The sequence below is a fragment of the Typha latifolia genome, chromosome 8, assembly GCF_019914945.1.
Source record: "Typha latifolia isolate L0001 chromosome 8, TyphaL0001v2, whole genome shotgun sequence".
Lineage (NCBI taxonomy): Eukaryota > Viridiplantae > Streptophyta > Magnoliopsida > Poales > Typhaceae > Typha > Typha latifolia.
Window position 1 is genome coordinate 2,851,684 of NC_133093.1, and position 24,806 is coordinate 2,876,489.

General features: G+C 38.1%; 1 protein-coding gene across 2 annotated transcripts; it reads right to left on the reverse strand.

The window, feature by feature from the left end:
* Positions 1-343: 343 nt before the first annotated feature.
* Positions 344-17,626, reverse strand: LOC140793648 (uncharacterized). 2 transcript variants are annotated; one of them, XM_073145266.1, is made up of 10 exons: positions 13,966-17,626; positions 13,362-13,563; positions 13,069-13,219; positions 7,732-7,816; positions 5,917-5,991; positions 4,687-4,774; positions 4,310-4,580; positions 4,189-4,231; positions 3,993-4,096; positions 344-1,158 (listed from the first exon to the last, which is right to left on the reverse strand). In XM_073145266.1, the coding sequence occupies exons 1-10, from the start codon at positions 17,444-17,446 to the stop codon at positions 715-717; spliced, it is 4,944 nt and encodes a 1,647-aa protein (XP_073001367.1). In that variant the 5' UTR covers positions 17,447-17,626; the 3' UTR covers positions 344-714. The 2 variants fall into 2 exon arrangements, 1 of the variants encoding a protein (XP_073001367.1); XR_012109994.1 differs by having other exon boundaries at positions 472-1,158; positions 3,993-4,065.
* Between the last annotated feature and the right edge of the window lie 7,180 nt (positions 17,627-24,806).

Sequence of the window (24,806 nt, forward strand, 5' to 3'; positions counted from 1 at the left end):
AATTAACCCTTCCATTTTCGGTAGTAAATCTCTGATACATGTCATCCAATTGTTCCAGTGCTTCAAAAAGTTTCGGACGTGCTTAGGCATATAGTTTACAAGACTATTTACATTTACCATAACACTAATAAAGGTACGGATAATTTGGCCATTTACACTATTAAATTTTGAATAAAAAAAATCTAACAGATGCAATTTAGCCTGGAGCCCTGGACTGGAGTTAAAAAATATTTATTTTAAAGTACAAAAATGTAAGTTGAAATTGACCCTGACCATGGGAGGATAAATGCAATTTTCCCGTAAGAGTATATGAAGGTATAAGAGCATATAAAAACATAAGAAATCCACCTAAAGTGTCAAATCTTTTCTCCAATAAATAAATTATTCTTTACAAATTTCTCCTGTTGATTTGAGCATAAACAATACAAGTCAGAACTATACACTTTCTCTCTTTCTTTTCTGTGAAAAGTGTAATCTTCAAAAAAAAAAAAAAAAAAAAAAAAAAAAAAAATCAATGATCATTTGTGATGTACAACACATACCTGGTTCTCCAGCCTCTTCAGTCAAGGCCATTGCCATCACAATTGAAGAAGAAAGTGAGAACCGGGCCCAACCCAACCCAACCCAACTCAACCATCTTACCTGAAATGAAATTAAAGCAAAAACAGAAGAACTGATTGATCAAACAAGGAACTAATTCTGTTGTCAAAAATATCAAAGACCAATGGAAAAATTTGTCAAATTGGCCTTCCTCATGATCCGAATTGGCTTGATGAGAGCATCAAGGTCCCCTGTGTTTAAGTCCAGTTGATCAGATTCTGACTGCACTGGCAGGAAGTCCTTAGGATGATTATAATCCTCACCATCTTCATTAATGCCATCACTGAGGCTGATATAATCTGCAAACCAGCCACCAGAACAAAAGAGATCCTCGTCCTTTTCAGTTTCAAGTTTGTCTGACGGAATTTTGATAGGCTCAGCAACATAATTAATGCTGAAACCAAAATAACGTCCACTACTGCTACTTTGGCTCGCAGCTGCTTTTCTTTTCTTGGGCTTAGTTTTACTCTTAGGGTGATGAAGTTTGCATTTAGATCCTTGTGGACATTCTCCTTTTGCTTCAAAGAAAGGACACACATAACTGTGCTTTTTCCGACACTGCTTGCAAAAAAAAGTAATTTCAATATTCAGCAGAAGCTTATAAACTAATTAAGAAACAAGAGAAATGATTGCATTCATATTTCCAGGCTTTCATAGATAAATCAACCCATATGTTATCAGCTACAACAAATTTTACTAAACAGATAAATGTTAGTTACTATAGGAGTTCCACTAGTAACCAATCCATACTAATCCTTCTTCATCAAAGTAAGTCCCTAAGTTGCATGTGCACATGAAGAGGATGTAAATATGGAAAGACGACTAAGAGAAGAGTGCCAATAAAATGTTTTTGACTCTACTTACTGCTTTGAAAAATCTAAGTAAACAGACATTACACCTGCTACTTCTATATAGAATTCAGATGATAAATTAGGACAAAAAGTACTCATCTAAGTAGAAGTTCATACGAATTTATCTTTACACCAAACATTTCCATAGAAGAAAAGTCAATAGTTCCATAATGTGGATACAGATATACCAATATGACAACTTTTGCAAAACAAGGATTTGATATGTTACAAATACATAGCGCTCGTGTACAGGAATACACATGCACATGGACATATAGTACTTTTCTATATTAATGTGACTATAAAATATATATTTATGTTTGTATTTAATTTTATTAAGAAAGCATTGCTTTTGCATGTGACAATTAATTCAAAGGCACATTTCCAATTATTTACCAACAAAACTTACCAAGCGTAACAAACTGTTAGTTACTAAAAATAGAAACAAAATGAAGAAAATTTTGATTTGTACATCATGGGTTTCATTATGACATTGCATCCTAATAGGGACCTCATTCAAATTCATAACTCATGCCCCAGGAAATAACATCTATGGTCAACATTTTTAAAGACTTCTTCAACAAGACTTATCTTTGGACTCTCACTAATCTAGGAAGCCCCTACACGTATCCTAACAGTATCTGACTTCTGAACCATATAAGAATTTTAATTTTAATTTAAAAAATTGGACACATAAAGGAAGTATCCTCCACATATCCATGAAGTATTTGATACATCCAATATGGATGCAGCAATGCATGGATTGGAAATATCCATGCTTCATAGGCTCCATGTATATCCCTCTCCTTCCTTTTATCATCGCTAAATATGAATAGAAATTTTCTATATCATCGTACAAATATTAGTTTTCTATTTTATAAAACATAGTTTTGAATATGCTCAATAAAGCCATAACTGAATATTCTAGCTGTATATCCTGTAAAATTGGATTAGAATAGAAAATATGGTAGAAACTAACAATTGAACACCTAGTCTTATTAAGATAAAACTAAGAAAGGAATCAGATCTTTTAAACCTCCAAGACAATAAAACTCGATCTGGTCCTACATTGCAGACATAAGACTCCTTAAAAGTTAAAACATTGTCCTTGTAAAATAGTATGATTCGTCTTTTATTTTCTAATGGCTGTCCATATGTTTACTTATTTTGATTGAGAAAGCCTTTGACTACAGTATCTAGAGGAAGTTAAATATTTTGATACTTCAATGCCCACCATAGGAAGATGTTTAGGCAACAATCTTTTAAATTGCAGACAAAATGGGAAATTGTATAGCATCTTAACTCAGAACATGATTCAGTGAACAAGAACTCAAGAAGAGAAGGAGAAGAAGTAACATGGGATCAACTTCTTGTAATTTATCTTGCATTTTATATGAAATCAGTCGTTAGGTCATGCTTTATGCCTCTCAAGAAAATTCACCAATCTTCATCCATTGGCCACTAAAATGGCAAGAAAAACAGTGAGAAAATGAATTTATTCCTTAAAATTGTTCATTTACAAAATACAATACAAGGAGTTCCTTCAAGCTTATAACATCATTCATCTGGAGCATCACAGCTTGTGCTAGTATAATTCATCAACAAGAAGACAGTGTATATTACAGAGATGAAGATTTGGAATCAGCCAATATTAATGATTGTTCCTTTCCCTAACTCCAAACCATGATCCTAACCACAAAAGTGAGCTCATCATGTGGATCGGAAGTAAAAGGGTATTGTCTTCCCTAGCATTGACTTGTCATAACAGCTCTAGCAAGATTATCTAAATTTTCATGGCAGAATAGGAATAGTAGGGCTTCAATCTAAATAGCTAACTTTTATAAAATGTCAAACTATTGGTAGAATGGTGAATCAAGGATTACTGTGCCAGTGGCATGGGGCATGCCAACCTTGGCTCAAGAAGATACATATTGTTGGCATGTGCCATGTTGAGCCGGTTGTACCATTGGCATATTGAATAGTCTTGATATGCCGAAAAACAATCCCTAAACATTTCTAGGTCCTTAAAATAGGTTTTAGGGGCTAAATTAAAGTCCTTCAGCATTATATATTAGTGTAACATATGTAATTAGATTCTAATGTCATGATTTTCCTCAAATTTTCTATGATCCTCTTTCTTAAGGCAAATAACTTGGGACAAACTGAAATTTTCCTTTGATTTTTAAAATTTGAAGTGTAATTTATATAGATCAAACACCAAAATGCAAAGAGGCGTCAAGAGGAATGAAAGAGATCCCAAATCCCAAATTAGATTTCTTTAAAATAAGATATGCTCAATTCTAGTGGCATAGATCAATAAGTGGTTCATGAAAGTGTATCGAGATGCTCCAACTTATAATGGTGCCAATAATTCACTGCCTGTCAATGTTGACACTTGAAACAAGTCATGTTTAACAACCATAGTCATGTCATCATACAAGCTATAACCTCAACAACAGTAAGACACATGCACAGATTTGAGGGGTGAAGAAGTCGCAGGACCACTAGGGAAATGAATATCTTATAATTTATGATACATACCTCATCACCTTCAGCACAATATCCCCTAAGAAAACCTTCACAAACAGAAGCATTTGGGTTCACATTTACATGCCTATAAGGACAATTTGTATTGGTACACAATCCTGTCAGTGTATCAGAAATGCATAATGAGAATAGTAATTTAGATAAAAATGATAAATCAACATGACATGCAGATAGCAGCAAAGCTGGGCACCTTTTAAAAAGTAAGAACAATCTGGCATTCTTTCAGGAATGACCTGTACATTAAATCTTGTAATGATGTCAAAAATGTCCAAGAGAAAAAAGAATACAAATAAAATGGCAGAACATCTCACCTTATGAGTTAGCTTGCAATTGTCATTTGAACATAAGCCTCTAAGAAATCTAGTACAGATAGCCACTTTAGCAGGGTCATGAATGTATGGACACTTCCCATCACTTTTATTGCACTGGCCAAAGCGGGTGAAAAATTGACAATACTGCTGTTTTCTAGCCAGGCGCAATCTAGCAGTGTGCAAGCTCCAGCGGACTTTCTCACTTGCCAAAACGCGAATTAGTTTCTTTGGATCTCTAACAAGTTGATTACCATTGCTTACTCTAACATATCTGTTCAGCACAGGCATATCAAATTATAATGATCTCTAGATGAATTTTTCTAAAGATGAATACAATTCTTAACAGTAAAAGGAGAGAAAAAGGGAAGATAACATACTCATCATTTCCAATCGATAACCTCCTTGGAACCAAAGATGCCTGAATGCTGCTTCCTGATTGACTGGTGGCACATGAGGACTGCTCATCTGCAGAGAGCCCCAATGACCACAGCATGGTAGAAAGTTACATGGTCAATGAAATGGAAGCAAAGTGCAGAAATGACGCTTGTTTATGCTGATCAGGACTCATAAGAAGTGAAGATGATGGATGTTGAAAGAAAAAAGTGACACAGGCAATCATATCTAGACAGCCCATGGCTCTTTAATGATTGAAAAAAAAAAATGTTGCGCTAGTGTCATGGGAGTGTCAGTAAACAATCAGTACAGAGCGGGATGCTCCAATGCCAAATAGAAGATACCAATTTGACAAAGGATTGGCAAGATTCGGCCCAAAGGATATAGGGGATTATCATGATACACTACTCCTACATAGGTTTCAAATTTTCAAAAGTTTGCTAACACAATCAAGTATCGAATTGTGCTGATTGGCATAACAATCCATGTATTTAGGATATCTTAAATCTACTGCAGTTCCCTCAATCTGTATCCTATGACCTCAATACTTAACCATGCATATTCAATCTAAAAGCATAAAGAAAAAAAATCAAGAATCTCTAATTCTCTACAATATAATACAAAACGGTGAAAAATATCAACAAAGAAAGAGCCAATACCAGCAATTTCTAGCTCTCAAAGAAGATGTGCTAGTAGCTAGTATACTTTTTTGATGTTACATCAAACAAAGAAAAATACTGTATACAACCACAGTGTGATTATTTGTTTCTAACTTTCTATATTTCTCATTCTTTTCTATTGGCAATCAAAATTAGGATAGCACATTTTATACAGAAAATCTAAACTGAGATTGTCTTCATGCGTTCCATTGCAACACAAATTTTATATTTCCTTCTTCATAGAAGGGGCAGGCCAATGAGACTCCAGGTAGTTCCAAAAAGTCCGATGGAAAATGGATTCCAAAAGTTAATCCTGCAAATTTAATGATCCCATTGTCCTACCGAAGTACTCAATTGTGAAAGCAGGTTTCAAATATTCAATTGATGACTCATCATTTGGAAGCTCGTAAGAAAATGAGTTGCTTGCCAAAAAGTATTAATTAATCATCACTTTTAATGCTCATTTCTCAATGGAATGTAAAATATAGAGTTAAAATTTCAAAGGAAACATCGGGAAAGTAACCATTATGCATTGCATCAAGAGGAAAGAAAAACCTGGTATTTTTATTAATGAACGTCTAGAGGGATCCATTTTGTACCGAGCTGAACCAACACGAAAAATACGCTCCCCTGCACATATGTAAATTACAGAAAAAGTATCATCAGCACCCATAATTTAAGGACAACAACCGATACATCAAATATGTTCCCCTATGCATAAGATTATATTCTTGTGATATGCAGACATATATGAATAATTAGAACAGAAAAAGTACCCAAGAAAGTTCTTCGATTAAAACCCAAGAAAAGAGCACCAGCCTCATATATCATTAGATATATGTAGATAGATAAATATATTATAGATATATAGACTGGGTTTGTGTATTCTGCTCAAAAGTGACTGACTATGGTTGTGTAGTTTGTTCTGGGGTGCAAAGATGGCTACAGATAGAACATGATGCTTGCTCTTGTGATATAAAACATATAGACCTTTATATATGCATAGACAAAGAGAAAGAGAAGAGCTAGATTACAAACTTCATAATAAATCCTTGTCAGAAGATTTAATAAGTTTACAGTTGGGATTCTAAAACCTGATCCCAAGGATGGAAAAAGTGGAAACTTGAAGCTTTCCCTCTCATCAGCTAGTACTAATATGTTACAATGTATTGAAAGGCGGTAGCGGAGGCAGTCACCCCACCGCCTAGCGCCAAGGCAGAAGGTGGGCCCTAAGGTAAGTGCTAAGGTAGACTAGCAATTTTAATATATAAAAAATAAAAACATATGATATTTAATATATACTAATATAGCATATTACATGTATATAAAAGTTTTAATAGTGCAATTTATAACCATAACAATAAAAGATCACAATTCACAAATATGTATATGTATATACATATGTATATATATATGTGTGTGTGTGTGTGTGTGCGTGTGTAACAATATATAAACATATTTTAATGCATCTAAATAATATGGGTGCATGATAGCGATGAGGGACAGCTAGTGACTGAGAGAAAAGAACAAGTGAGTAGGTGTGTCAGCGACACATGGCAGCTAGTGAGAGGGTGAATCAAAAGGTGAGAGAGAAGAAAAAGAAAAGAGTGGTTTCCAACATCAGAGAGGAGGATGTGGGCGCTGGTCGGCCCAATCACCAAATCACTGCAGCCTACCCCTTTAGCGACACATGGCAGCTAGTGAGAGGGTGAATCAAAAGGTGAGAGAAGAAAAAGAAAAGAGTGGTTTCCAACATCAGAGAGGAGGATGTGGGCGCTGGTCGGCCCAATCACCAAATCACTGCAGCCTACCCCTTTGCGTCCTCGCCAAGGGAGCCCGCCTTGGCTGCTTTTCAAAACACTACTATTTTACAATCTCAAGTCGCAGTCAATGGCTCAAAAGTAAGTACTGTTTATACTTTAAATCAAAGTTGGAGGAATCTTGAAAATACTTTTAACTTCTTGAGATGACTGCACCTAAAAGCAACAGAAAGAACTAAAAGGAGTAAAAAGATTCATTGAGTCCAACCATAATAATGAAAAACCAAGACAAGAATATTTAGCAACTGCATACTAAGCTTATTTTGAGTATTTTCCTCAATTATAGTTTAATTCTGGTTGGACTACATGCAGAATGGGCACAAAACATGATCTATATGGGTATATGAGCAATTGAGCAATTATGCCCAAGAGGCCAAAACTATGTGCAGTCTAATTTAGAAGAACAAAAGATTATTGCATTTTAAATATGATAAATTTCTGACAAATATTTCAATGAAAATATATCCATTTCTTTAGTATGCTAATATCAGCTGGACACAGATTGTATTACATCCTACATTCATGCACAATTGCATAAAAAACAACTTACTAGGTATATAGTTCCCCTTTTTAGACATACGCTTCCTTTTCTCCTTTTTCTTTCTTTCAACCTCAGCAACTGCTAATGTAGCTTCCTGCAACATAATATACAGTTCAGCTAAACGGACAAGCAAATTTCCCATCCAGGGTTACAATTCTATAAAGGGAGACTAGTTTGAACTTTGAAGCATAATTTAAGTGGAAACTTTTTCAGTTGTAAGACAAATGTTCTGTTAATGCAATTATGCATGTAGGATGTATTATACCGTCGATGAGGTTCAAAGATAAATTTTACAGAACACTCAAATGAAAAAGTTTATGCCTTAGAGTAATCTGATTGCTGAACTTTCTTTTTGCAATTCTTTCAACTTGTATCAAGCAACAAACCAAGTACAATATACAAAACATCTTTCCAAAATAGACTAGACAAATAAAATTAAGGGGTCAAGGCAGTAAATCTAACTATTAAAAATCTATATTTTGCTTGATGAGAGGTTCGACCTGAATTAGACGCAAACTACAACATTTAGAAGAAAAATGAATTCTTTTTTCAAATACATCACGAGCCATCTACACCCAAGTAAGATAGCACATCTGAAATTTTTAACATCAACACATTGCATATGCACTTAAAACACGCCCATACAAAAGAGGCATTCTATAGGAGGTTCTAACTATAAAAAAAATGTCAGAATTTTTCATGCATGGTCAAAAATTTTGGTCATATGTAAGCAAAGTAGCTGATAAAAATAAAAGTACACAGAAGAACTAGGACAAAGGGTCGATACAAAACTTGATAGCTAGGAAACATGAATTCTTCTATATCCTCAACATACCCTTATTGGATATCATATCGGATACAACATGCTTTGGATACTTCTTAGATACTTCTGAGATTTCTATTGATATTAGTCAAACAAAAGGAAACTAATACCTTTCATTTCTTTATCAAATCTAAAAGGTTTCTTTTTATGAAAAGATTGAGTTGGCTTGTATTTTATAATGTATATTAGGAAATTATGTTACGATGATCAATTTCTTCTAAGATATAGATTGAATTTACTTGTTTATTTTACACCTTACTTAGGAATATACTACCAATGTTTTGAAAGGCGGCCATGAATGGTGGACAGTCACCCCACTGCCTAGCGCCAAGGCAAAATGGGAGTGACAAGACAGTCTAGCATTTTTATATTAAAAAATTAAAAAATTATATATGATATATTTATAATTTTTAATATTAAAATTTGTAATGATGCACTACGCCACAATATCAAATAACATAATCACAATTCACAATTATAACAAGTTCACATAAATCACAACTAATATCCAAAACAATAACATGGCCAAAGATTAAAAATTATCAAATTCATAATAAGAGTCATAACCAAATATCCAAAACAAATAGCATGATAAAAAATTCAAAATTATCAACATCATAACAAGTTCACAAGAATTACATTCATAACAAATTCACAATCATGACATCCAAATTCATAACAAATTCACAATTATCACATCCAAATTCATAACAAGCTCACAATCATCACAAGAATCACATTCATAACAAGTTCACATTGAAAATTAGACTTCTAGTCTTCTTCACAATTTTTAAGTGGAGCTTTATTTGCCAATAAATTATCATCTGAATCATCATTAAGCTCTAGCTCAACATCATCATCATCCTATGTTTCTCTATTTCCTTATCTGACTGGATCAATTACTCATCTAGAGAAGTGGAAGAAGTGCTACTAGTAGTAACTTGAGCAACTCTAGCACTTCTTCTTGATGATAAAAATTCTTCCGCACCTAATGCTTCTGTCACCATCTCCTAAGTTAACCCTTCACCTGAAAAAAGACCTTTTGCTCTTGAGGATTATTATCTAACCAATTAATTGCATTATTTCTTTCTTTTGAAGTCACAGGATTCTCTTCTTTTGCTATCTTTCGATCTTCTGTCGACCGTGGAAAGGAAGCTAGCCCCTAGAGTTTGCCGGTGTGTAGTGAGAGAGAGACGAGAGAGATCAGCAATCGAGAGAGAAGAGGAGTTGGGTTTCCTTTTATACATCGATTAGTTATTAAACCCAATCTACTATAAAACTCCACCCATTTCACTTATTATCCACATTTGACTTGGCAGGCCAAAGCGCCGGCCGGCCTTCTCGAGTTGCTCGGCCCACCTAACGCTATTTAGCACCTAGGCGACTAGCTGCCTTTTGCCAACGCATTTCAGCATAGCAAGGCAGCCAGTGTGCCGCCCCGTCATGGCGACCGCCTATTCCGCCTTTCAAAACACTGTATACTACTTAACTATATTGGACCTTTGTAATAGATGGTATTTCTTTTAGTGGAGAAGAGGTCTCCTTATATAAGCTATCATATGTAGCAATAATATATAATTCCTTAATTAAAAAAAATGCAAGTACACATGTCCACTAACATGAACATATATAATCTACATATCCTATGCATTTCATATCCTTATTTTTCAAGATTTTATCATATTCGCCTACACGTATCACATCCTTATCCATGCTTCATAGACTAACAGATATATCATCCTCTAACAAGTCTAGCTCTTTTATCTGTTTCATATATAACCTTCTAAAAGGAGTTCACAAGACTCTCTGTACATGAGGGAAGCTCTACCAATCCTTTCTTCACTAATGACATTGTGAGTACTGCGACCATTGACCAATGCAATCAAATGAGAAAGCACATGGTTCATATTTAGATATCATATTTGAGGCTCACTTTGACTAGATCCAAGCATCTCCTAGATTGTCTAGAACCTCTTAGGCGAGTCTATAAGGTCACACTTGTTGCCAATAAGCATATGAAAGTGAACAAGATGGAACATGTAAAAGATTTTATAGAATATCCAAATTAGGCTTCATAAATTTATAGGAAAAAGAAAAGGTGATTTTTCTTGGTCATTCTGCACATTCTTAGCAGAAAAAAAAGGAATAAAAATTGTTTTAGGTAACCGACTATCTACTAAATGTAAATAGAACATTACAATAGTGATCTTCTCCAAAGAGTACTTGCAAGTACTCAACACATGAGGCTTAATCCATGCTTCAAAGTATCGGTTTCCGGATTGGAATTGGCCGATACGATGAAACATATTGGATGTTTTAGTGTTGAACTAATTTTTTTAATATGTAACATTCTAAAAATTGTTATAAAAGTAAAAAAAAAAACCTTAAATTTGCAGAAAAACTGGTACGGAAAATAAGTAGGAAAACTAAAAATCTCTCTCTCCCTCCTGCGCCCTGCTTCTGCTGCAGCCCTCTCTTATCTCCAACTCTCTTCTACTACAACAGCCTCTACAACCCTGTCTCCTCTTACTCTCTCTCTCCCACTCTCTTCCTTTACTGCAACAACAATTGAAAGACTTTTACAGTAGCAGAGGAGGGAGTTTAAGAAAGAGAGAAGAGAGATCAAATCTGGAAAAGAATTAAAGGAGAGAGAAAGAGAGAGAAAGGAGACTCACGAGCTCCTAGGAGGTTGCTGGAGTGTGCCAGAGGTCATACAGTCATAATTCACATTAGGAATAAGAGAAAGGGTACACAATATCTAGGATAGGTGGGAGGAAGGAAAAGAGGAAGGAGAACCATGGAACATCTGAATTTTAGATCCGGATTGGATCCAGTCTGGAAAAAAAAAAATCAAATTTGACACATAAATCCAATGAAGGTGTTTAGGCCATTTTGGCCGAAACATCAAAAGCTAGCCACCGACTAGTTTTGGTTCCAAATCAGAATTGACAACCAGCCCAGTCTCCATGTCGTTCCTTATTGAAGCTTAAATTTTCTATAGCAAGACAAATTATCAAATGCTCCTCAAGTTCTCCAAAAGTTCGATCTTTCTTTGGGACTATGTCCAATAATGTGCTTCATAAAGCTTAAGCAAACAACATAATTAATATTTAATAATACTCGAGAAATAAGTTAGGAGATCACTTGGCTTCACAAGCATTTGCAAGAAAAGGATCAAAATCTTATGGCCTTTAATATTGAATTGGCAAGTACCTACACTTTGATTAGCTAACATGTCTCTTACGAGTGCTCTCCTCATCTTGAATACCAATGGATCAACACAAAATATGCATACATTAAACTTCCAAAAGATCTAATGAGATGCATTGACCTCTCAAAGCCCATGGTTTGAAGCATCGGTCGATACATATCAATATTGCTTGTTGTCGATCCAAATTCCAAAACAATAGTCAGAAAGCTTTCATTGGCTAAAACGACTGAAATACTTTCCTAGTTTGAGCTAGATCCAGATAGGATTTGTTTGGATCCAGCCTGCATCCTATCTTTGACATGATATTTCCTTTTAAAAGAGAGTGCTACTTATTTCTCATACCATACAGAAAATAGAATAATGACAACATAAATATAGAAGAATCAAGATGATGAATAATTAAGGAAACAACCAAGACAATGAGAATGTCGATGACAAGGTGATATACATTTTTGGGAGACACAGTCAAGAAAATAAACACTTGATAGACTCGTCTTCTCTACAACAGAGTGGCAACTTTTATTTCATAGAATAACATCGGCAAGAACCAATGTAGAAGCAATGAAAGTTCAAAGGTTAAGATGAGAAGGTCTATCTTATCTATAATTTTCTATTTCAGAATAAAAGATGAGAACATGAAAGATGTCCACCTAAAAATAAGATAAAGCAGCTCTTTATAAAATATCAATTTTCTGGCTTGAAATCTAACACAAGCAGTGTTATATAATATTTGTAAACCTAAGCATTACTTCAAAAGCTACTTTATCATCAGGAGTTAAACCACAATATCACATAATATGGATCACCACATTGAATAAAATCAGTATATTATGAAACGAGCAGTGTACATTTACTAATAAAAGTGACATTTGCTATAAACTAATCTAAGAATAATGGAAAGAAGTAACATTAAAATCTCTTCATTTGGGCCAAATTACCTAGTAAAACATGTTAACAAAAGAAAACATTCAAGTCAAGAAGATATAGCTATTTAAGCAATATATGGATTTTAACAAGTGATTCATTCACAATTAAATCAGCAAACTTACTCCAGCAAGATTGCATTACAGGACCTTCCCACCATTAACAAACACATACATGCCCAGGTACACATTCGTATAGATGATGTTAATAGTTTATAGCTTAAGGAAAAAGGCTAGGTGCTCATATCAATTGTAAACCAGTGAAGCTGACGTAAACAGATAAATTTAAACTTCTTCTACAAACATTTATACGCCATTGCATTCACTTACCTCATTAGCTGATGTAAACAGATTTCTACGAACATATACATGTCATTGCATTCACTCACCTCATTAGCCTTTTTTGAGCGCCTCTCAATGGATCGTGACCATTTTAAACTAGACGCACCAATGCTTAAAACCCCAGCTTTTCGCAGTGAGAAGCCATTGCTGGAAACTGTGTAGATCATATCTCTTTTCCTTGTTAGGAGCAATTTTTGGCTGAACAAATCATAGCAGCGAATTACTGGTTAGCTGGTCTATGTATAGACCAGAGATAACTATTAAGATGAAAACAAGCCAAAACATCAAGGATAAATCAATATGACATGATGTTCACATCGGTTTCACAACTAATAGTTACCTGACTACTGATAAGGAACTATTATTCAACATTGTTGATCTGTTACTCCCATAATTCTTCCAATATATTGATCTCTTCCATGGAAAAAGATGAGGAAGCACCTTCCACTGATTAACTGGTGTCACACTTTTCGACTGTGTTTGTTGGCCACCGAGTGTCCACACATGAGAGAAATGTGCTAGTTTCTTTGTTTTCCGAAGGGCTGCATTTAAGAAAGTTGCTCTGAAGACTAAAGCACAAAATTTGCTTGCATATTAAAAGTTCGGAAGCACCTTCTTAGTAGAATCAACAAGAAATATAATAGATACATGTATCTATGATGTCATTTTTAATTAAATTTCTATATGTTTTCGATATTATTCACTTAAAAGTCCTAACCCTGAAATAAGAATAAAACCAGCCATATTATTGATTTAGGATCCAGCTCATCAAAACTTCAGCTAGTTCTAGAAAACTGAATATGTGGTCATGTTAAAAATTATAGACCAACATAAACCCAAGATTATGCTCTCTATGTAGCATCGCCAAAGGAAAATACTAAAATTCACTACTGCCAAATCCATAACAAATACAAAAGGAAATAATGAATTGACAAAAGACACACCTTTATCTAGTCTTTTCCTGAATGGACTAGTCTTGCTGACTTCCATGGAGGAAATAACTGAATCTTTATGATCAGCTGAATTTGAGTTATCAGCAGGAAGTACGTCTTTCCTGTTTTGACCATCAGAAGAGGCAGAATCCAAAATGATCTGATTCATTTTTCTCTTGTAGTAGTGATCAGAAGATATGAAAGAAGGGACTGTCAGGGTCTTCTCCAAGGAAAAGTTAGATGAATCACCAACTTTAGGCCTTGGGGCAGCAACCAACTGATTTGATTTGTGTTTGACGTACACCATTCCTGTACCTAAGGGCCCAGATTTTCCCAATTTCATACTTTGATCATCGGCATTACTCAACTTTGGATGTCTGATCTGATCTTCTACAATTGATTCAGGAATCACATTCTCGAGCAAGGGGTGACAAGTATCCTCTGGAGGATCAATAGTGCAACTTATTGGCTTGGTGCCAAGGGGTAAAGGGGGTGTTTTAGGTCTTTCAAATGTAGGATTATGAGCTGAATCACCTTTTCCCTCAGATTTGAAGCTTCTCTTGGTGACATGCTTAATTGAGTTATTTGAAGCATCCAGGGTACGGGATGAACAAAGGGAAGCAGATTCAGTGACTGATTTTCTAATAAGACTATTACCCTTACGAATGTAAGAACTCTGAAGCTTTCCATGCTTCTTTGGTGATAGCTTAGTCAATGAATTATACCCTGCTAGCTGCAGAGTTCCTTTCAAGGCCGAAGTAGAAGAAAGGTTGTTGTCACGGTGCCATGTCCTGTGTCTAGCATTGTGATTCAAACGAGATGATTCTCTCAATGAACTAGGTAAACTCACACGACCTGGAATAACTTTAGGAAGTGCACAACCTGCAGAGGTCTTCTGCCGATTAGATTCTTCTGCTCCAACCAATTTGGAGTCCACAGTCACTTGATCTTTATGTTTTACTGTTTCTAATACCTTTTCTTTCTCAGGTAAAGAATGATGAGACAGCAAGCTTTTGTCTGAATTCATATTCTCTTCAGTTTCAGATATTAATGATCCTGTAGAATGTACTAAAATGTCCTGTTTGATGCTAGCTTTTTCCACTTGGTTCCCATCATTACTGTCTTTGATGCAACCCTGATTATCTGACAACGGAGGGAAAGGTCGTTCTGCATTAATACCTTGCAAGACATTTTGAAACTTGGGCAAAGCATTAGCAGAGTCTATACTAGAGATAGTAGTTTCACTCCTGTTAGAAATCTCCAGCCTCTTCTCCCTAGGGGCCAAACAATCAGTTTGGAGAGACTCATTGCTGGAAAGCAGTGTAAGACTATCATCTTCAGCAGGACTCGCATCATCGAATCTTGTTCTCTTTTCCTTATCAAGAAATTCATTATCTTTTGTTCCCATAGTAACCTCCTGTTCTTGTTTTTCTAGTTTTAGTCTCTTACTTTCTATATTTTCAGTTTTGAGATAACTGCTGGTGAAGGTGGAAGTCATCTGACTAGCCAATATTACATCTTCCTCAATAATTCCCACTGAAGAAGAAGAAACCACATTAGATGATACAGCAAAAGCATTTTCAGGTCGTAAAGAGATTCCACAGTTATCAGTCACTTCAGGTGCTTGGTACACAAGATCCACCTCCATGTTGTTATCAACCATTCTAGCCTTCGGTGAACCCTTTGCAGTAATTTTGTCAAGTAATATAGCCTTTCTAGTGAAAGACTGTGAGCTGGCATCATATGCCACTATTGCATCAGGAAGTGTATTCAGATGAACCACTCTATCTTTCTCACCAACTGTTAAAAATTCTTCTTCCGGGATATCCTTACTACCACCAACTTCCAATATATTAACAACGCCATTGTCTCCATCACTCTTTTCAAATTTTGTAGTAAACCCTTGCTCACATATCTCTGAATCTGTATCAACATTAGTCAACCTTTCACAACCCATGCCGCTTGCGGTTTTTGTAACTTCCTCGTTTCCACATTCAATAGTCCTCATAATAATTTTCTCTGAGTTCTTCTCAATAATAGGTGTCATCTTCTTCATCCGTTTTGTATGAGGTTTAGGACTGCCAACTTCTACAATCTCACTAGAAGAGGCCACTGCCTTTTCTGATTCCATTGAATGATACAGCTTGAGAGGACTGCTTGATATTGGCCTCTTGGGGGCTCCCATCTTTACAGTAGACCCTTGTGGTGCAGAAACAATAGGAAGAACCACTTTCTCCTTCCTTTTCACCATCTTCTTCTTCTTTATCACCTTCTTATTTGGTGCTATCACATTAGGGCCCTCTTTGTTAGAGCTGTTCACAACTTTGTTTGGTGAAATCAAGATCTTAGCCACCAGGGCATTGGACCGGAACGAGAGATCCAGCGCATCCATCTCTGTTTGATGCTCATCGGAAAATCTCGCAGGAGAAAATTTTGGCGAACAGTGCTCATCAGAAAACCTTGTGGGAGAAAATTTGGGTGGAGAAGGAGGAGTCAAAGAAGATGATGACAAAAATGAAGGTTTTTCTGCTATCCTATTCCAGACAGATATCCCAGATTGAATCCTAGAAAGAGCACTGGGTTTCTGTGGAGGCCTCTTACGATCAATTCCTCCATTGGGCATCTTCCTTTTCCCCTTCTTGCTCATAAAGTAGTCATCTTGAAGCCTGTGCTCAAAGGGGCCGCCCCTGGCATCATATATGGTCCTTTCGCTCTTTTCCACAATCTTTGCATCAATACATAAACGCGGAGAAGACCACATCGGTCGCGATGGTGGCGCAGGCGGAGGGAGCCGTTCCATAACAGCGGAATACTCTTCCGCTCTTCTTGGCACAAAGAAAGCATCGGGCATCCCCGGCTCAAAGGAGAAATCTTTCACATCCCAAGACCCGTGCCTGCTATAAGCCCTCGCACCGGAATCCTCCTCCAAGACATGATCTTGCGCCCAATGGAGCCGCTTCTGTCCCGAGGGAGATGCGACAACGTCATCCTTCGGCGGTAAGGGAAGATGCCACCTCTCGTCTTGAGCCCACTCCAATTGGGAAAACCTGGACCTTTCATTCAGAACCCTAAACCTATCGACGCCGCCGCCATCATAGAATCCATGGGGAGGAGCTTCTTCACGGGGCGAAACCCTAGGAAGAGGAGGAGGAGGAGGAGGAGGAGGAAGAAGAAGAGGGGGAGGAGGAGGGAGATCTAGAGGAGGTGGTGGGTAAGGGAAACAGAGACGGGCATCGTTGGGGTAGGGTTCGCGGTCGTGGCGGTGGTGGCGGTGGTGAAGAGGAGGAATATGCAGAGGAGAAGGAGGAGGTTGGTACGGGGGTTGGGGGTAGTAAGATTCGTGGAATTGAGGAGGATGTGGGGGAAGAGGAGGAGGAGGAGGAAGAGGACGGCGGGGTTCGTATTCATACCTGGGGTGACCGGTCCCGGCGAGGTGGTGGCGGTGGTGGTGGTGGTGGTGGTGGTGGTGGTGAGGATCGAGAGGGGGATCCATGAGGCGCCGCCGCCGCTTGCTGGAGGTGGCGGGGTTGAGATCCTATCAAAGGTGCTTTCCTGCAGCGGACGAGAGAGAGGAGGAAAGGGGGAGAACAGGACAGGAACAGAGGAGTGCACGCGTTAAGCGTACGTGTGCTTCAAGATTGGAATAGCGAGAGATGCCGTCTCCCATTGTGTGGTTTCCGTTTCACGGTTTGACCCCGCCCTCTATACTTGAGAGTTTTGCTCAAGTATTGTTACAGTGAAAAATTAACTTCTGTATGCTAGAGTTCAAATTATTTTAGAAAATAATTTATAAATCACTATTCGAGAAAGCAATTTATATTACATAGATTGTCTATCGACATCCTTCTCCCTCTACCTCACAATCTATTTATCTATAATAAATCGCTCTCTCCAATAGTGATTTATTAACTGCGATTAGGAAGAGCAATTCATTAATCATTTTTTCAACATATCAATCTAGTGATTAATTAACTTAAAATCATTGTATGAAACAATAATTAACATACAAATATACCATGTGATATAATTATACTATAATCTCTTCAAATATAACAACATATAATGCATTATAATTATAACTATATTATGACAATTTCAAATGCAACCACATATAATGCATGACAACCATTATATAATTATGTATATCAAAATGTGATAGAATCAATGCACTTCTCAATATCTTAATTATCAATGTTAACTCTAAATGAAACAATCATTCTAAACCATTCTACACCTAATATCCAATTTTACTATCTTGTCCAAAGGTTCAAAGTATACCATACATATAACACCTTGTTTTTTTTAATAAAACTGTAGTTTACACACTACATTTTAACTATTTATATATCGAGTCATATGATTTAGCGAATATGTGCCGAAAAATATCCTATGTTAGATTTAAACTAATACTATGAGAATATTCTGTTAATTAGAGATATTTTATTTCTAAATGATAAAAATATCCTTAGTATAGGTTGGATTTAGTTGAGTTGAATTTATTTGAGTTGAGTTGAGTTAGTATAGGTTGGGTAAATATAACTTGGTTGAGAGTATTTTCATAATGAACGATTTGAACACCTATTGATTCTAACAACTGATTGCGGAGTTGATCATTCGGACTTCTTAGTATAGTTAACTTTACTCAGATGTTTGATTAAGTTTAGATAACAAGCATGGCATTTTCTACACATATTCGCTACATTATATGGCTCGATTTGTAAATATTAAACTATATTTTTATTACAAGTCAAGGTGTCATATGCAAATTTCTATATATATAATTCTGATAACATTAATATGCTTCTAATAAATCAAATTTTCCTAATTATAAAGTAATTATAAATTGGTTATTCTCTTTTTATATAAAAACACAACAAGGGGCTAAATGTACACATTATATCATTAAATATATATATATATATATATTATCTAATTTTATTTTAATTATTTTGATACGATCACGCCTTTGGCTATGGAGCTCTGATACCAACTTGATACGATCTCGACTTTTTGGTGAAGAGTCGATCTCTTCCAATTCTTGATCTGGACTAGATCTGGCACGGAACTTTGAAATAAGATCCCAAAATATGCCGCTGCCGGATCGACGTGAAACTCTGATATGTTGTAGCTCCAGAAAAGATCTTTCCAACAAATCTAGTTTCAGGCGAATCGGATGTGGGGATCTCGAGATATCGTCTGATTTGTGGACAAATGTCAGATGGTTTATTTTGGATCCGTGGATGGAGGCACGTGATCCTAGGTAGTGGTGGTTGAAGGTGGACCGGTGTTAATGTGGTGGCACCGGTGAAAAGTGATGGTGGAAGGGTTGTGGTTGATGGAAGGATTAGGGCAAGTGTGGGATAGATTGGACGAATGGGGAGAAGAGGGCCACTCCTAAGGGACTAGGGTGATTGGCTAGTCGAGGGAGATTAGAAGCGGCGGGGATTGAGGGAACGGGAGCGAAGAAGACGAAGGAGGCAAGGCAAACTCAATTCTCAATAATCAATAATCAATTTGGTTGCCTACTACATCCTTTTATAGGCTAACCAACAACTCAAATTAACCCTAAAAACACAATTTTCGTCGACCGCGTTTGAACTCGCCCGACCGCGTTTGAACGCCCCGAATTCGCTCTTCTGGATTTGCGAATGCGATGCAGACATTCGAACGCGTGATCGAACGCGTCTGTCGGTATTTGCGAACGCGATGCAGGCATTCACAGTGCGTTCGAACGCACAGTACATTCTCTTCACCACGTTTACAACCCCGTTCACAAATCGCGTTCGAACTCACTCCACCCGCGTTCGAACGCGACTTATAGAAAACTTATTTTAATAGAAATTAAACACTAAAATATGAAATAAAAACACTCCTAAAGTGAATCCATGCTCAAGACGACGTCGGTGAAGTCCGAATTGTATCATATTTTGTGATTATTACTCTTGTTTAACTAATTATTAATTACACGTAAAAAGTCTTGATTCGATCCAAAACGATTTTGGACTAAATTGTGGACGTGACTTTCGAAGAAAGCTGCAGATGATTTAGTAGTTGAATCTTCCTAAATTTTGGGTATGTTGTCGCCTTTGAAAAGAGCTTTCCAATGAATTTAAGATCATGGAGTTTAGATGGTTAAATCTTGAGATATCAGTTAAACAGTGGCTGAAGGTTAGATAAACGTTAACTTGATAGCCCTTCAAAGGCTAGATAGGTGCTAGGTTAATTGCTTGATGTGAAGGGCGAGAAGTTATTGTAAAGAGGGGGATTAGGAGTTAGAGGAAACTGACCAAATACTTGGATGGTGGAAGAAAGTAGGTGGGAGAGAGCACCAATGGCTAGAGCAAGTAAAGAAGATAAAGGCACAATGTCATTTCAATTATCAGATTTTTTCCAATTAGAGTTTTCTCTATATATTTATAGAGGCTCGCCCTAAAAACCCATCAACTAAGTCAAAAAAACCCTAACAAACTAACAATTTTCACTACGGTGCATTCGAGCGTGCCTGATCGCATTCGAATGCGCCCAATCGCATTCGAACATAGAATTACAGTTCCTTGTTATTGCCAACATGTGCAGGTGTTCGAACGATCACGTTTGAATGGCCCGATTCCGTTCGAACGCACAATTTGCATTATCTATTTTTATGAACGCGTCCAGGTATTCGCATAATCCATATCCATTTATTTCTTCAAACAAAAATTCTTTTATTTCTTCAAATAAAAATCAACTAGATAAATAAGCTCATCTCAATGAACCCAATGTCGCGAGTGGAGCCAATATGAATTGAATCGTATCACTCCACCACACTTCCGTTCACCTTGCCCTCAAGGTGTCAGCTTGGGATAGCGGTCCATGAAGTCGAATTCAAGCATCCAAGTCACCTCGTCCACTATGCGTCTTCGCCACTCTACCAAAATCTCAGTCATCCACTCGTCTTGGACTCAAGTGCATCGTCTGGCTAGGATCCGAATTAGAATATGAGTACACAATTCTGCTTCTGACTCATTGGGGTCATCCCTTATTGGCTTGGGTGGAACAACTCCAATCAGCTCAGCATGGGGAACTCTAGCCTTAAGGCTTGAGACATGAAAAACTAGATGTATCCACGCCTCCTAAGGTAAGTCTAGACGGTACGCCACGGGTCCAATTCTCTTAATCACCTAGTATGGTCCATAAAATTTTGGAGCCAACTTTTGATTAGGAATGGGTCTAACCGATCTTTGCCGATATGGTTGGAGCTTGATGTAGACCCAGTCCCTAATCGAGAAGGACCTCTCTTGGTGTCGCTAGTCATAGACTTGCTTCATTCGGTTCTAGGCATCTGCTAGGTGCATGTTGAGTCTCCTCAACACCTCATCACAATCTCACATAACTGCATCCACCTCAGTTTGGTCAACTCGGGCCGATGGCAAGTATGTATGCAAGGTCGGAGGTGGCTGACCATAGACGGCCTCAAACGGGGTCATGCCAATGGCCGAGGGAAAGGTCGTGTTGTAAGATCACTCATCCCATGGAAAATAAGATAGTCACTATTGTAATTGCTCGCTGACAAAGCACTACAAGTACTGCTATATGCAACGGTTCAACACCTCGAATTGACCGTCCGTTTGAGGGTGATAGACTGAACTCATACGAAAAGTAGGCCCTTGGAAGGCAAATTGCCAAAATTGACTTGTAAATATAGGATCAAGATTTAAAACAATGACTTTGTCATACTATGTATCTTGGCCACGTCGCACACATAAACCTCCACAACTTTCCTTGCCAAGTAGAGATGCGCCAAGGTTGAAAAATGTGTATACTTGCTGAGGTGATCTACCACCACCATGATCACGGAATGTCCTCTGGCCTTGGGTAGACCGTCGGTGAAATCCATGGCGATATCGATATCCTCCTAAACCTTCATTGGAATCGAAAGCGGTTGTAGCAAGCCGGCAGGTTCTGCTGATTCTGTCTTCGCTCTTTAACACACTTCACAAGCCTTGACATAGGCTTGTACATCCTTCTTCATTCCAGCCCACGTGTAAATTTGGTTCAACCATTTATAGGTGCACAACACCTCTTCATGTCCAGCCATGGGGGTGTCATGGAAGTGGCGCACCAACTCCAAACGCAAGTGGCGGTCAACTAGAATAAGTATCTTGCCTTTGTCTACCAAGAGTCTGTCCTTCACCACAACTCTTTGCATATAGCTGGGATCAGCAACAAGGTCGTCCAACATCCTCACGGCATCGGGATCCCTATTGTAGACCTCCTACAGCTACTGGAAAAAATAAAAAATTAGCGCTAAAATTGCGGCCAACTCGGCTGGATTTGGGCACCTTGATAAGGCATCGACAACGCTGTTTTCGATCCCCTTCTTGTACACTAACTCAGTCTTATCCAAGTAGCTTGGACACCCACCTTTACTGGGCTGGTGTGTGTATGTGCTGCTTAAAGAGGTATGACAAACTCCTTTGATTGGTGTGGATCGTGAAGTGTCGCCCAATAAAATAAGGCCTCCACTTGGTGATAACATGGATGATGGCGAGCATCTCTCTTTCATAAGTGGATAGTAGTTGTAAACTGTTGAAAAGAGCCTTGCTCATGTAAGCCATGGGTCTCCCTTCTTGCAATAAAATAGCCCAACGTTGATTCCGGACGCGTCGCACTCAATGTTGAATGGTTTGGTAAAATTAGCTAAAGCAAGGGGTCGGGGTTGAGATCATCGCCTACTTCGAGTCTTCAAATGCTTCCTTTGCTTTGTTCGTCCATGTGAATGCACCCTTCTGCAGCAAGGCCATGAGAGGAGCCACAACCTTGCCATAGTTTGCTACAAACCGACGATAATAGATGGTTAAACCGAGAAAGCCACGTAGCTCCTTGGTAGTCTTGGGCAGCGGCCATTCCACCATCCTTGATGATATATCAATATATCATCAAAAAATATAACATATATTGCCTTAAATGAGGCCTAAAGATATCATTCATTAAGCTCTGAAAGGTGGCGGTAGCATTGATAAGACCAAAGGGCATGACGAGGAACTCGTAGTGCCCATCATATGTTTTAAACGTCGTTTTGTGCACATCGAATTATTCTACTATGATTTAATGGTACCTTACTCTTAAATCCAGCTTTGAGAAGTAACATGCACCCGCCAATTCATCCAGCAACTCTTTGATCATCGGTATGGGATACTGATTTTTGACGGTGATGGAATTGAAAGCTCGATAGTCCACACAAAACTACCACGATCCGTCCTTCTTCTGCACGAGCAAGAACGGTGAAGAATAGACATTTTGACTTGGTCTTATCACCCCACAAGATAGCATCTCTTGGACTATCTTTGTTATAGCCTCCTTTTGAATGAAGGGATATCGGTATGGCCTTACATTTGCTAGACCCGCCTCGGGCATGATCTCGATGCGATAGTCTTATGTCCTAGGTGGAGGCAGTTCATGTGACTGCTAGAATACATCTTCAAATTTCTACAAAATAGTCTTTAAGTCAGTGGGTAAGTGTGCTAGATCCTCCACATCCTTGGCCCCTTCGATGAGTTCCATGAGGAATCCACGTCACCCGAGTTTCGGCAACCCCTTAGCTTCCTTGCTTGATGCGGCTAGTAGCTGGATCAGTTGGCCTTCGTGATTGAACTCCATCGCCATGATGTTGAAGTTGAAGGTGAGCGGTCCAAGATTTCGAAGCAATTACACCCCAAGCACCAAATCGGCTCTTCATAGTGCCAATGGATATAGATCAATTCGGAAGACATGGCCTTGAATTTGCAGTTGAACTTTGCGAGATATGCCCTCCGTTTTCAACATGGGCACTCACCAATAACTACATCGAAGTCGTTTGAAAGCTCTGACTCTAATCCCAAATGTCTCACTATCCGAGAATCCACAAAATTGTGGGTGCTTCATGAATCAATAAGAATTATAATTTTATTCTTCTTAATCATACCTTCAACCCGAAGAGTTCTCAGAGTCGACTCGCCGGCAAAAGAGTGAAGGGAGAGCTCGGCTTGACTTCAAGCGAGTTGTCCTCTTCGATTTGGCTACCATCCTCCTCTTGCTGCTCCTCAAGATCTTCAATGGGATCATCATCGGGCATTTCCTCCAAGAGCATGATGGCTACGGGTTTTTTGGAGTATTTGTGACACGGTGTGAAGCACTTATCACAATAAAAGCATAAGCCCTTCGAGCACCGATCTTCGATCTCCACTGGTATGAGGCGTCATCTCATCATCCGTGGCTATCCCCTAGGGTCAGGGGTTGTCTATGGTGGGGGTGGCCAGTTGGGGTTTGGCTAAACCCACCTCACACGTGCCACACCCGAGATCGACGATCTAGGGTTAGAGCATAGGTCGCTAGTGCTCCATGCTGGATGGTGTGTTGCCTTCAACTCTTTTATCTTATTTTTCATCATTTGAGTCGCTGATAAGGCTTCTAACAAAGTAGTAGGACGAGTCACCTTGACTTTCGCTTGGATATTACGACGAAGTCTGGAGACAAAAGTGCTTTTGAGAGCTGAGTCCGACCACCCATGGACTTGATTGCTAATTCTTTCAAACTCTTCTTGATAGATTCTTACAGAAGTCTTTTGGGTTAGCTTCATCAAGGTGGCTTGGAAGTCCTCAAGTTAGAGGGTCCGAAATGCACACAAAATGCATCGACAAACTCTTCCCAAGTGGTGAAGGTGCGCGTGATGTGCTGCGTGAAACCATCTCACCGCTACGTCTTGAAGGTGGAATGAAGCCAGAAGCACCTTTTGGTGGTCAGGTGTACCTCGATAGGTGAAGAATTGCTCCACTCTATAAATCTAATCCAACGGGTCATCCCCGCTGAATTTAGAAAAATTGACTCGAACGGTG